General features: G+C 52.2%; 2 protein-coding genes across 4 annotated transcripts; both read right to left on the reverse strand.

The window, feature by feature from the left end:
- Positions 1-9,531: 9,531 nt before the first annotated feature.
- S100A6 (S100 calcium binding protein A6) lies at positions 9,532-10,874 on the reverse strand. Of its 3 annotated transcripts, none has more exons than XM_045983003.1 (3): positions 10,856-10,874; positions 10,075-10,233; positions 9,532-9,760 (listed from the first exon to the last, which is right to left on the reverse strand). In XM_045983003.1, exons 2-3 carry the CDS (start codon positions 10,210-10,212, stop codon positions 9,626-9,628), a joined length of 273 nt encoding a protein of 90 aa, XP_045838959.1. In that variant the 5' UTR covers positions 10,213-10,233; positions 10,856-10,874; the 3' UTR covers positions 9,532-9,625. The 3 variants fall into 3 exon arrangements, with proteins under 3 accessions (XP_045838959.1, XP_045838958.1, XP_045838957.1); XM_045983002.1 differs by lacking the exon at positions 10,856-10,874 and adding an exon at positions 10,374-10,818; XM_045983001.1 differs by lacking the exon at positions 10,856-10,874 and adding an exon at positions 10,520-10,815.
- A 568-nt stretch (positions 10,875-11,442) lies between these two features.
- On the reverse strand, positions 11,443-13,457 carry S100A5 (S100 calcium binding protein A5). Its single transcript, XM_045983473.1, has 2 exons — positions 13,302-13,457; positions 11,443-11,691 (listed from the first exon to the last, which is right to left on the reverse strand). Exons 1-2 carry the CDS (start codon positions 13,437-13,439, stop codon positions 11,548-11,550), a joined length of 282 nt encoding a protein of 93 aa, XP_045839429.1. The 5' UTR covers positions 13,440-13,457; the 3' UTR covers positions 11,443-11,547.
- Positions 13,458-13,859: the final 402 nt, after the last annotated feature.

Here is a 13,859-nt window from a genome sequence, read left to right on the forward strand (position 1 = left end):
GTCTCTCTCTCTCTCTCTCTCTCTCTCTGAAATAAATAAATAAAATCTTTAAAAAAAAAATTCTCTCTCTTTCTGTCCTTCTCCCCACCCTCCACTCCCTCTCTTAAAAAAAAAAAAAAAAAAATATATATATATATATATATATATATATATATATATCTGAAGACACCTGGTGGAAATGAATGCAAATTTGTCATAGAAGAACCCATCTTCAACCCAGACACTTGAAAAATAGCCACAGATAAGATTTCCGGAAACACGAGCTCACAGTCAAAAAATTACAAAACAGGGGCACCTGGGTGGCTCAGTGGGTTAAAGCCTCTGCCTTTGGCTCAGGTCATGATCCCAGAGTCCTGGGATCGAGCCCCGCATCGGGCTCTCTGCTCGGTGGAGAGCCTGCTTCCCTTCCTCTATCTCTCTGCCTGCCTCTCTGCCTACTTGTGATCTCTGTCTGTCAAATAAATAAATAAAATCTTAAAAAAAAAATTACAAAACACATAAGGATATTAGGCAACATGAACAAGAGCCAGAAGAAACGGAGATGAGAATTTGCCCCAAAAGACTCCAATATTGAAACATTAGCCACATAAGATAAAATAATTATGTGTAATACATTTAACAATAAAATGAGTTGATATATTGGCAAAGGGCAAGAGACTAGAAAAACACCAAGTATATTTGAAGAACCAAATGGAGAAATGAAATGCAATAAAATATAAATTAAAATAAAGTACAATAATTAAAATTTTTAAACTTGATGAATGGATTTAACCACAAACAAGAGATAGCTGCAGGGGCAATTAGGGAACTATAGAAGAAATTACCCAGAATGTCGTACAGAAAGACAGAGAGATGGAAAACATGAATGAGAGTTCAAGAGATAGGGAGGAGAGAATGAAAGCTCTAACATGCAGAGTTCCAGAAAGAAAAGAAAGGAGAGGAGAGGAAGAAGTGATAATAGAGCCAAGGAAATATTTACAGAAACAGTGGATGAGAATTTTCCAAAACTGAGGAGAAACAGCAATCCACAGCTTCGGAACAAGTGAATGAACCCCAACTGATGAATCCCAAGCAGGTTAGATAGAAACAAATCCAATCCTAGAAATATAATACTGAAACTATAGAAAAAGACAAGATCTTAAAAGTAGTAGAGCGAAAAGAGGACTAAAGGCCTAAAATTAGACAGCTGATTTTTTTCAAAAACAAAAATAAACAACAGAAGAAAGTGGATAATAACTTAAATAAGCAGGGAGAAAATTCAACCCACCCAAGAACAAGTGCAAAATAAGGAAAAACAGAACCTGAGAGAATTTGCTACCAAAAGATAAGAAAATGTTTAAGGATGAATTTCAAGCATAAGGAGAATCGAACAGATGAGCGGTGAAACGTGTGGCTGAATATAAATGTACTTAAGTCGTGATGCCAACTTGCGGAGCCAGAAAGAGAAAACAAATGAACCTGACGAAGATGGTGCGTAAACCAGGAAGGGCATCATAATCGGGTATTTTAAGGTCCTGCCAAATACTTTACACTAACGAACCCAATGTGCGTGTGACTGTCCAAGGTTAGCGCTGAAGTGACAAGACTGGACTCTGTTCCGGGCTCACCCACGAATTAGGAAAAAACTGAAATGAGTGAAAAATTACTTCAGTCAAATATGATTGGAAAAAGAAATGTAGAGAATAAGGGAAAATAGAAAGGCACAAAATAAGACGGCAGAAATGACAAATACACCAGTAATTTCAATGCATCTGAAAGAGCTCAGTATTCCAGTTAAGAGAGAAAGGTTATCTGATCAGATTTTTAAATCTCCACGTGCTGTTCACAAGAGACAAATCCAAAGCAAAAGGACTCTAGTTAATAAGAGCAGAGTGAAAAAAGATATACAATGCAAATATTAACCCCATAAAAGCTGATCGATATAAAGTGTAACATGTAAAGAGCATTATTAGAAATTTTAAAAGTCACATATTAATTAAAAATCCCCCAAAGATATAACAACTCTAAACTTGTTTGCATTTAATAATGTAGCCTGAAAATACATAAAGCAAATAGTAACATAATAAGAAATGAATAAATTCACAAACTTGGAGAGATATTTCAACATACTTCTTTCAGTAATTGAGAGAACAAGCAGACAGAAATCTCTATAAAAAAGAAGGAAACAGGGGCACCTGGGTGGCTCAGACGGTTGGGCGTCTGCCTTCAGCTCAGGTCATGATCTTCGGGTCCTGGGATCGACCCCACATTGGGCTCCCAGGTCATCGTGGAGCCTGCTTCTCCCTCTGCCTCTGCCTCTTCCCCTGCTGTGCTCTCTCTGTCTCTCTCTCAAATGAATAAATAAGATAAAATAATAAAATACTGCAATAAAAAAAGAAATGGGGGAAGAAAACTTTCCCCCACTCATTGTTTGAGGCCTTTATATCCAAACCTGACAAGGATAACACAAGAAAGGAAAATTACAAACCAATCGTACTAAGAATAAAAATCTGAAATACAGTACTAGCAAACCAAATCCAACAATATATAAAAACTGACATGTCACCAGGGAGCCTGGGTGGCTCAGTCGGTTAAGCCTCTGCCTTTGGCTCAGGTCATGATCTCAGGGTCCTAGGATCGAGCCTCTCTACTCAGTGGGGAGCCTGCTTCTCCATCTCCCTCTGCCTTTGACCCCCACTCATGCTCCCACTCTCTCTCTCTCTCTCTCAAATAAATAAATAAATAAAATCTTTTTAAAAAAAGATAATAAATTTAAAAAACTGACATGTCATGATCGAGTTGGGTTTATATCAGAAATATAAGTTTGGTTTAATCATAGAAAATAAAGTTATGGGGCGCCTGGGTGGCTCAGGCATTGAGCGTCTGCCTTCCACTCAGGTCATGATCCCAGGGTCCTGGGATCAAGCCCCGCGTTGGGCTCCCTGTGCAGGGAGGCCTTCTTCTCCCTCTCCCACTCCCCCTTCTTGTGTTCCCTCTCTCGCTGGTGTCTCTCTCTGTCAAATAAATAAATAAAAATTTTTTTTAAAAAGGAAAAGAAAGTTATATAATTCATTTCGTTAAGAGATAAAAGAGAAAATTCAGCAATCATCTTTTTTTTCTAAGATTTTATTTATTCATTTAGAAAGACAGAGAGCACATGAGCAGTGGGTGGGCCAGAGGCAAAGAGAAAATCTCAGGCAGACTCCCCAGTGAGCACAGAGTAGGACATAAGTCTGGATCCCATGACCCTGAGTTGGGACCTGAGCCGAAGCCAAGAATTGGCTGCTTAACCAAATAAGCCACCCAGGTGTCCCACCAGCCATCGTCTTAACATATGCAGAAAAAGCATTTTTAAAAATATCAATTCCTGATTTTTTTTTTTTTTGGAGACTCCACACCCAGCATGGAGCCCAGTGTGGGGCTTGAACTCAAAACCCTGACATCAAGACCTGCACGAAGATCAAGAGCTGGACGCTTAACTGACTGAGCCACCAGGCGCCCCCAACTCATCTTTTTTAAGATTTTATTTATTTGACAGAGAGAGAGAGAGATCACAAGTAGGCAGAGAGGCAGGCAGAGAGGAGGGGGGAAGCAGGCTCCCCGCCAAGCAGAGAGCCTGACAAGGGGCTCGATCCCAGGACCCTGAGATCATGACCTGAGCCGAAGGCAGAGGCTTAACCCACTGAGCCACCCAGGTGCCCCTCAGTTCATTTTTTTTTAAGATTTTATTTATTTATTTGGGAGAGAGCATGCATGAGAGAGCACCAACAGGGGGAGAGGCAGAGGGAGAGGAAGAAGCAGGTTCCCCACTGAGCAGCGAGCAAAGTTTCCGAATATAAAGTCAATACAAAACTCAGTAACAAAAAGGAAAGAAATTCTGTCACATGCTCTAATACGGATGAACCTTGAAGACAGGATATTAAGTGAAATAAGCCAGTCACCAAGAAACCCAATACTGTAGGGCTCCCCGTGCATGAAACACCTGAAGCAGGCAAACTCACAGAAACAGAAAGTAGCTCGCTGGTTCCCGGGGACCGGGTGAGGGTACAAAATGGAGAGCTCTTGTCTGAGGGATGGGGTTACACTTCTGCAAGATGAAAGCCATCTGGAGATCTGTTGTCCAGCAATGTGAACCTACCTAATGTACAAACCTGTACACTTGAAATACCTAAGATACGGAGTGTCTTGGCTCAGTCAGGTAGGCCTCCGACTCTTAGTTTCGGCTCAGGTCATGATCTTGGGTTCAGGAGATCAAGCCCAACGTAGGGCTCCGTGCTCCATGGGGAGTCTGCTTGAAGACTCTCTCCCTGTGCCCCTCCCCCCCATTCGATCTCTCTCTCTCTCTCTCTCTCTCTCTCAAATAAATACATACATCTTTTTAAGAAATAGTTAAGATAAGGGGGCTTCTGGGTGGCTCAGTCGGTTAAGCCTCTAATTCCTGATTACAGCTCAGGTCAGGATCTCACGGTTAGGGGATCAAGTCTAGAGTCAGGCTCCACACTGGGCATGGAGACTGCTTAAGATTCTCTCCCTTCCTCTCCCTCTGCCCCTCCCCCCTCAAAAAAATGGATAACTGGTAAATTTTGTAATGTTTTATATGAAATAGGAAATGTTTCAGTATTTTAAAACTCAGTTACATTTCTATACCAATAACAGAAAAAAAATTTTTTGAACATGCCATTTGCAACAATGTCTGTAAATTGTACAAGTAAGTGTCTATTGGTGAGAACAGCAGCATGTTGTTCAAAGACATTAAAGATCTAAATAAACAGGGAGGTAAACCTTCCCATATTCGTGGATTGGAAAATTCAATATTCTCCGCATGGTCCACAGAATCTGCGCAACGTCCAACAAAACCCCAAAATCCCAGATTCTGTGGCATTAACAAGCTCAACAAGCTCACTCTAAAGCATATATTTTAAAGCAGAGGGCAGAGAAACACCAGAGCCTGCAGCGGGTTGAAAACCAAGCCAGTTATGTACCCACGGGCAAGAGAAAGGGACCCGTGGCATTACATGCTCCTGAACTCTGTCCAGTGACTTGAGCAATGTGAAGACATTTGTGTCCTGTGCGAGGAAGACCATCAAGGATGACACAATTGCACATGGGAGGTTTTTAATGGACTAGAAGATTGAGGACTGTTTCCTTTGGGAAAATAAAGACAGAAGGAATACAATCCCCAAATAATAAGTAAATAAAAATGGAGGGCCAAGAATAGCCAAGAAAATGAAGAGGGAGGTGAGAGATTTGTTGCACCACATATCAAGGGTTATTATCGAAATATTTTTTTAATGTCTAAACATAGAATGGTACTGGCAGAGAAGTAGATCAATCGATGGGACCGAAAAAGAGAGCTCAGAAACAAACCCATACGACATTTCCTGCATAACTGGGATTACAGAGTGGTGGAGAAAGGATGGAATTTTTAACTCATTTTTCTGGAACATTTATCTACCCAGGAAACAATTAGACTTGACTCCTTCGTCACACCATATAAAATTCATGGTATTATTCCATCTAGACAAAGCCAACCATAAGGCAAAAACACATATTGTTTAGAGATGAAGATAGCAGTAGTAAAACTGTTAGGGCCAATTTAATGTTAAAACCTCTTTAACCATTAGGGCCTGCTTGGCCAGAGCGACTCCATGTTGCCATATTGTTGTTGACATCCACGGACTTCATTCCGGGAATAAACGCCCCCGTAGTTCCTGGTATGGTTCCGGGTATGGATTCTGGGAGTAAATGCCTTAACAATAGAAGCCGCAGTACCTTGGGTCTGCGGTTCTGCCCTATCAAACCAGCCTGTGAGATCGGGAGGGGGTCGCTCTCTTCGGAAGCGGCCCTGGCCGGTCAGTCTGACTTCTAATGCTTGGCATAGAATAAGGGTTTGCATAACCTTCACTTTGTCTCAGTCTCGTTCCTTTGATAACGCACGCCAAGAAAACTACTGGAGAAAGAAGAAAGGACACACGATGACCGGCCAGTGGTTCCACCTGGAGGGAAGGAGGTGGGATGGGGATGGGGGAACCCATCCAGGGAGTTGAAAGGGAAAGGTAACATTCATTTCTTAAACTCAAGGTTCTTATGCCATGATTCTTATATCCTAGATGTGTCCCGCAAATCGTTTCATATGACAATATGTAATCGTCATAATGTAATGAAGGAACTAAGTAATAAGTAACTAAGACATACAGGAAAAAAGGATGAAGAAATGCCCAGCTATGCCATGCTCAGACGCACACTAGGATGCCTGGCCGGGTCAGTCAATAGAGCAGCCAACGCTTGATCTCTGTCCTGAGTTGGAGCCCCACATGGGGTGCAGAGATTACTTACATAAAGAAAACTTCAAAAAAAAAAAAAAAATGCACACTAGTGAACTGGCAAGGGGGCTCTTACCTCCCCGGGACTCCGGAACTACGCCTTTTTGCTCATTAAATGGGGCTAACAATACTGGGGCAGATCTTCTGAGAGTCACAAAAGGCAACGGACGGGAAAGTGTCTTGTAGAAATAAAAGTGCTACCCACACGTAAAGTGGCCTTATTCTTAATAATTTCCAATTTGCCGGGCAGGGAATAGAGAGCTGCAGCCTCAGCTTCAGGCCTCAGGGCCCCCCGCTGAAGGGTCACTGTCAGTCCACACGGTGAGGGGGACAAGAGCCTCACCTGGGGCAATGGGGTCACACAGCCACTTCCTCCCATCCGCAGGTGCACCTCAGTGGAGGGACAGAGATAGAATGAGCCCCCGCACCCGAACCTCTCCCTCTCCTCTAAGCCTGACCCCTACTCCACCAAGGGAGCTCAAAGGGTTCACTTCAACCTTACATCAACTGGAGTCAAATACCTGAAAAACGAACAGCCCATGCACCCCACAACCCCCCCCCCCAGATCCCATTGGAAATGCTGCCTCCTCCCACCACCACCACCACTCCCCAAAAAAACCTTTAAAATCATACCCTGGGGGCACCCGGCTGGCTCAGGCAGTAGAGCCTGGGACTCTTGGTCTCAGGATTGTGAGTTCAAGACCCACATCGGGTGAAGAGATTACTTAAAAATAAAAATCTTAACAACAGGGGCGCCTGGGTGGCTCAGTGGGTTAAAGCCTCTGCCTTCGGCTCAGGTCATGACCCCAGGGTCTTCGGATCTAGTCCCACGTCGGGCTCTCTGCTCCTCAGGGAGCCTGCTTCCTCCTGCCTCTCTGCCTGCTTGTGCTCTCTGTCTCTCAAATAAATAAAATTTAAAAAAAAATCTTAACAACAACAAAAAAATCAAACTCTCAAAGCAAACAAAAAGATTTGCTTTCTATTTGGGATGTTCGCGTTCCCTTCCACTGCCGTGGGGAAGCAGAAGCTGCAGGACAAACGTCTTTATTCAGCAGATGGACGGCGCGCCTGTGGGGGTTCACTTCGGCCCCGGCTCCCCAGAACTGTGGGGCTGAGCCTGCCGGAGCAGCTCCGCCCTCGCCCTCGGGGACAGCTCCTGCTCCCTCTCGGCACCAAGGTCTTTGGGTCCCTGGAAGAGGGGAAGGGGCTCCAACCCTAATCGTCTCTGCAAACCGCGGTCCTTTAAGTCGAGTTAGGGTTAACCCTGACCCTGACCCTGACGAGACCGGGTGCTGGAACCCAGAGACCCCGCCGCTCACGTTCCCCGGGCGGGCAAAGGCGGGGCTGCGGGGCGCGCGGAGACGGACCCTCCCCAGGGCTTGGGGAAAACGGGCGCCGTCCTCCTGCCGACGTCCGGCTCGCGCCCCGAAGTGCCCGCGCTGGAGGCGGCGCCGGGGCTGGGAGAGCCGGGGCTGGCGCGGGGCTCTCCGGCCTGGGGCCCGCAGCCCTGCGTCCCTCCCGCTTCGCCTCCGCGCCGGCCCCACTCCCCGCGGCGCAGGAGGGGCGACTGGAGGGGGAACGAGTCGCCCTTTCTCGACTGTTCTCTCTTCGCAGCCCCAGGGAGCAGAAGACAGTTCGGCCAAGTGGGGCTCCCAGGAAGTGGGGAGGAAGGAGGGGAAGGAGGCTGTGGTCTCCCTCCGAGGTGCCCAGAACCTACAAAGGAGCGTGCCCAGGCCGGCCGAGGCCTGGAGGGAAACAGCGACACATGCCCCATTGCCCTTCGGTACAGTTTATCCTCCTGCCCCACACCCTGAAACCTCAAACGCAAACAATGCATTCAGACGGTAGTTCCATGAGTCATCCTCCCTGAGGGGGCTGAGAGCCCGGCGTGGTGCCCGGGGAGTGACTGGGCTGATTCCTGCCAGGGCTGCCGGGAGGGGCCAGATCCGGACTGACCGAAAGGCTCAAAGCTGTGCTTGGCCCAGCCCCTGGGACCCCACCGTGCCCCCATCGTGAGGACCCTGTGAATCTCATGTTCCTGCAGCTGCCAGCTACTCAGACCACCGCTCCCAACACGAAAGACAGAGACAGACTCTTAACGTCGGCCCCCCACCTTCAAGGGGCCGTGGCAGCTGCTGTGGGCTCAGCCCTCCGGGGCCTCTGTCCTGCCAGGCTTGGGGCATCCCAGATGCGCCCTCTCTCCCTCCCTTCACTGCATAAGCGCCCCCCCCCCCCCCGCCCCGCCCTTCAGTCAGCACACCCAGCGCACAACAGGCCTTTGTCTTCTGGGACCTGCTAATGAGGTGGGAGGCAAAGGCAGAAAGAAATGTAAATAAAATTAAACGCCCTTACAGCTGGTGTCCCTATACACTGCACCCCGGAGTACAACCTTCCTCCAGGAAGCTCCCTACTGTCTTAATGTAAACGCTTTGCTAGAGGGAAAAACCTTACTCAGCTTGACAATAGCCAGGCATCTGGAGAGTCTACCTTAGCCTATGGAAGTCCTTCTGGAACTTCCCTTATCTTTACTTCCCCCAACCCAGAGGTGTACAATCAGTGGTTCCTCACAATCCTGGGACAGCAGCTCTTTCTACCCACGCGTCCTGTCCCCGTGCTTTAATAAAACCCCCTATTCGCACCGAAGATGTCTCAGGGGATGCCTGAGTAGGTCAGAGAGTTAAGCCTCTGCCTTCTGCTCAGGTCATGGTCTCAGGGTCCTGGGATAGAGTCCCTCATCGGGGTCTCTGCTGGGCAGGGAGCCTACTTCCCCCTCTTCTCTCTGCCTGCCTCTCTACCTACTTGTGATCTCTCTGTCAAATAAATAAATAAAATCTTTAAACACACACACACGAATGTCTCAGGAATTCTTTCTTGGCCGTTGGCTCCAGCCCTCACCAACCTCAACAACATTCAAAAATTACATCACCAGGACTATCTCTGCCTCACTCCGGACCCATCACAGCCTGGCTTGAGCACCATTTCCTTCCCACCCCCATTCCAGAACCATCTTTCCTGGGAACCATGTGAGCTTTCCTTAAGAAGCCTTCGTCCAGGACGAGACCCTTTTCTAATTCATGTGAAGTCACCCTACAAGCTAGCACAGTCAGGGTGGCCCCAGGTGTGGGATATTGCCATGTCACTCCCAGTGACCGTGAACAACCTCTGATGGCTGGCACAGCACCAAGAAGAGGAGGGAACAGAAATCACTAGGAAGCCAGGACACAGAGGCTTGACCCAAAAAAGACATTTATTGAACAACTACCCAGCACAGTATTGGACTTGGGCAGGCCCGCTCACGGGAGTCTCCTCCTCCTGATTTGTCTTCAGCCCTTGAGGGCGTCATTGTAGATCAAAGCCAAGGCCCCCAGAAAGGTGACGTACTCCTGGAAGTTCACCACCTGGTCCTTGTTCCTGTCCAGGTCCTCCATGAGCTTTGCAATGTCAGCATCCTGCAGCTTCTAACGCGTCAGAAGGGAAATCCAGACTCAGTGTGATGAGCACCTCGGGTTCTGTCCCTTGCCCCCTCGAGGCAGCCCTCCCTCATACAAGTGACCCTGCGCTCTCCTTGTCAAAGACACTGGCTTCGTTTCTCCACTCCGCTCCGCCCCACACTGGTAGAGAGCACCAGGCTGAGGACTGGGAACCCACCCATGGTCCCAGCAAGCGGTGTGGGCTCGGGCCCCAGAATATGGATAACTGAGCGTCTGATGCACCTGGCCCCCTCCCTCTGCTCCCCCTGCTTCCGAAGGGCCCGGGGAGCGGCCTGACGCACCGCGCCGATGGTGAGCTCCTTCTGGATCAGCTCCTTCAGCTCCTTCTTGCTCAAAGTGCTCTTGTCGCCTTCCCTGCCCGAGTACTTATGGAAGATGGCCACGAGGAGGCCAATGGCCTGGTCCAGGGGGCACGCCATGGCTGCGCACTGGGCTCGGAGCTGGGGCGGAAAGGCTGGTCAGGGCCGAAGGGCTCCCCGCCCGCCCACATTCACAGTCCCCAAGAGCTCGGTCCCCGCCCGCACCGCCCCCGCGTCAGCAGCGGGAGTCGGCTCGGGCTCGGGGCTCGGGGGAGGCGGGCCTGGGGGCGCAGAGGAGAGACGCGGCCGAGCAGCAGGCAGGACCACGGCCCAGAGCTGGCCTCAGGGGCTCCACAGTCGGGGAGGAGGCGGGGGACCGCACACCCGGGACACACCCTCCCGCAGCCCGGGGTGCGCTCGGACTCACCGCTCGGCCGGGAGAGCGTCCGCGGACCCGCGGGGGCCAACGCGCCTTTTAGCGGCCGCGGGGCGGAGGCCGGGCGAGTCAGAGCCCACCCCTCCCGCCCCCGCGCCCCAAGCCCGCCCCGGCGCCCCCCTCCCCGCCCTCCGCGCCGCCCTCAGGCCCGCCCCGTCCAGGCCCCCGAGCCCTGCGCGCCGCCGGCCTCGGGCGGTTCCGGTTCCCGCACGGAGCGGGGACCCCGGGGACACCGAGCTCCGGCGCACGGCGGGGGCGGGGCGCTCCCTAGAGGGCGCTTGGGGACCACCGCGATGAAGGTCGGTCGCTGGGACCTGGGACGCCCACCCCTCCGCGAAGACAAATCCCCGCCGCGCCCTCCGCGCCGCCCCCGGCGCAGCCCGGCCGCTGCCTCGACCCCACCCGCCACACCCCAGCCTGGAACTCGGCCTCGCGAGCTCTGCACCCTCCGGCGGGGCCGTTTCCAGATCCTGCCCCGAGCCACAGAGCGGAGTGCGGGCCGCCGGAAGCCCCGGCCCCACAGACGACGGGGGTGCGGCGGGGCGGGCTTGCTGCCCCGGCGGGGGGAGGGGCTCCTGCGGCCTCGGACTGGCTCGTCCGCCGCCCTCGGGAGCCTCCCCCAGCTGTCGGAGCACGACCTCTTAGCTTTCTCTGGGAGGCCAGGGAAAGCCTGGCCCAACTTCCCCATTCCCCAGAAGGGCAAAACTGACCCAGGAGGTTCAGTGACATCCACCCTGAAGAAGGGCAGGAGGGAGGAAGGCCAGGACCCTAAATCCCGGAGGCTCTCAGCCCACTGGAGGAGCCGAGGAGCCGTTCTTCCTTGGCCGCTCCCCCCACCACCACCTCTGGGCAAGGGGAACAAGACATCTTCAAAACCAGCCAGGAATGGAAAATCTTTATTTGCCCTGCTGGAAGGGAAGGCCGAAGCAGGGTCCATCCAGAACGGAGGCGAGGGCAAGGGGCCCCAGAGGGCCTGTGAGAGGGGCTGCGGAGACCAGGGGGAAGGGGCTGAGCCCTGGTCATTTACTATCCTCCAGGAAGAAGTCGTTGTAGGCCATGCACAGTGTGGTGAGGAACACCGAGTACTCCTTAAAGTCGATCTCCTGGTCACTGTTCTTGTCCAAGCTCTTCATCAGGTCATCAATGCTGGTCTCCTTCATCTTCTTCAAGGGAGAGGGACAGGTCAGCCACCCCAAATAGCCCTGCACCACCACCGCTCGGTGCCACCCACGACCCGGGAAGACAGCCTCAGGGTGACCCTCAGCTGGGTCCTCAACACTGCCGGTCTCAGCCCCCAGCGCACACCCAGCACCGGGCCTGGCGCCACGCGGTGACCCATCCTGAATCCAAGCAACTGTCCCTAGGAAAGCCGGCCCAACCTCCCCTTTCCACCGCACTTCCCACCATCCAAGGAAATAGTGGTCTGGACGTCATACAGTGTCCAACAGAAATGTTTTGGGGACTGTGTGGCACTGAGCATGACCAGACGTCTTCTGTCCCTGCAGAGGGTAGCTGAGACCTGACCCAGAGAGAATGCCCCGAAAGCCACGTGGCAGAACCCGGAAGCCACCCCGGCCTTCCCTTCCCGGGAGAGCTTGCCGCTCGGCTGTGTGGAGATGAGGCCAGGGCTCCGCCAGGCTCTGCCTGTCCCCTGCTCTCGCCTGCTCTCCCAGCCCAGCTCCACAGAGAGAATGAAACATGGCCCTTGGGTGGGACCGGAAGAAAACACAGACGAGCCCTGCCCTCCCCTCTTCACTGCCCTCAGTTCCCACTTTTCCACAGGAGACACACGTCAGGACAAGTGGAGATGGAAGCAGCTTCTCTGTGACATGGTCCTTGCCCAGCCTTCCCCAGGCCCTCTGTGCCCTGTAGCTAACCCCTGGGGACCCGCCACCCTCCTTTTGCCCTCATTAGCTCCAGGATGCAGAGAGCCTGGCGGCAAAGCTGGAGGGCCAGCTCCGGGAAACCCACACCTGCTCCTGTCCGCTGCCCGAGGGAGGCCCACCAGGGTTCACCATGTGACTGGAGAGGCCCCAGGACTAGATTTTCAAGGAAGAAGGAAGGACTCGGCCTCTTACTAGCTGGGTGTCTTTGGACCAGTTAGATAATGTTTCTGAGCCTCTGTTTTTTCGAGCTGTAAAAATAATACAACTTCCTCCTAGGCTTTCCCCTGGGCCAGCCGCCTCCCACCTTCTCCATCCGGTGAGAAGCCGCCTCTCTCCTTCCATCCTTGTGTTCCCAAACGGGCAGAAGGACCCTTTGTGTTCCCGTGTCGGTGCCAGCTGAGAGCCCTGGCTGTCTGGGGCTTGAGCCTCACACAGCTCGAGCTGGGCGCCCTGCAGCCTTGTCCCCCACGATTCCTCACACAGGCTCTTCGATGGTTCCGTGGGCCTGGTCTCAACACACAAGGCTCCCCGACCTCTAGGCCTTCACGCAGGCTGGAATTCACCCTCTGGACACGGCCCTTCCTCCTTCCCAGGGAGACCCAACTCACCTCCCATCACAGAGACCGTGCACCTGTTGGCCCAAGATGTCCACCTTCTTCCTTACTCTCTGTCCATCCCACTGGTCACCCTGCTCCAGGCTGAGAGCAGAGCACTGGGAGGGCAGGTGCGTGTCCCCTCTGCTGGTTCTCTACAGATGCAGAGCTGGGGCGTCCTACCTCACAGAAGGGGCGCCCCTACAGTGGTGTGGTGCTTCCTCTGCCCCCCCCCCCACCCTGTGCTGTGCGCAGGGAGAACCCGGGCTTTGGGCCGGGGGGACAGTCACCTACCTCTCCAAGACACAGCTCTTTCCTGATCAGCTCCTTTAGTTCCCTCCTGCTCAGCGTCAGTTTGCTGCCTTCTCTCCCCGAATATTTATGGAAAGTGGTGACCATAGTGGTCAGAGCCTTCTCGAGAGGTGTCTCCATCAGTGAGCTCTGGAGGCTGAAGGGGAAGGAAGGATCACCATCCCCGGGAAGCCAGACCTGCCGCTTCCCCCATCGCTAGTCCAGCCCCAAGGCAAACAAGGAACAGCCAGAGCCACGAGACCGAGACCCTCCAGCCCCCACAGGAACCTACGCACGCGCCTGCTTAGGAGATGCTGGAAAAAAGCTCTAGGGGCAGATGACCTCCCCGCGAGATGAACTGGTGGCAGATGAAGGAGCCAAGAAAGGTCCCCTGGCCCATTGAGCTCGGGCACTCACTCCCCAGAGGCTGTCTCACCCCAGTCACCTTCCCGTGCCCGGGCGCCTGAATCACCGGAGAGTGGGGAGTGTCCCATTATGGAGGTGGAGGACAAGGCAAAGACAGTCCAGGCTTCGGAGGGGGGCTGGAGCTGGACCTGGGAG

The sequence above is a fragment of the Meles meles genome, chromosome 17 (assembly GCF_922984935.1).
Source record: "Meles meles chromosome 17, mMelMel3.1 paternal haplotype, whole genome shotgun sequence".
NCBI lineage: Eukaryota > Metazoa > Chordata > Mammalia > Carnivora > Mustelidae > Meles > Meles meles.

Coding starts and splice junctions, on each gene's coding strand:
- S100A6 (XM_045983003.1), bottom strand. CDS start 10,212: ATGGCGTGCCCCCTGGACCAGGCCATTGGCCTCCTCGTGGCCATCTTC. Junction 9,761..10,074: donor AGGAGCTCACCATCGGCGCG/GTGCGTCAGGCC, acceptor CTGACGCGTTAG/AAGCTGCAGGATGCTGACAT.
- S100A5 (XM_045983473.1), bottom strand. CDS start 13,439: ATGGAGACACCTCTCGAGAAGGCTCTGACCACTATGGTCACCACTTTC. Junction 11,692..13,301: donor AAGAGCTGTGTCTTGGAGAG/GTAGGTGACTGT, acceptor TCTCCCTTGAAG/AAGATGAAGGAGACCAGCAT.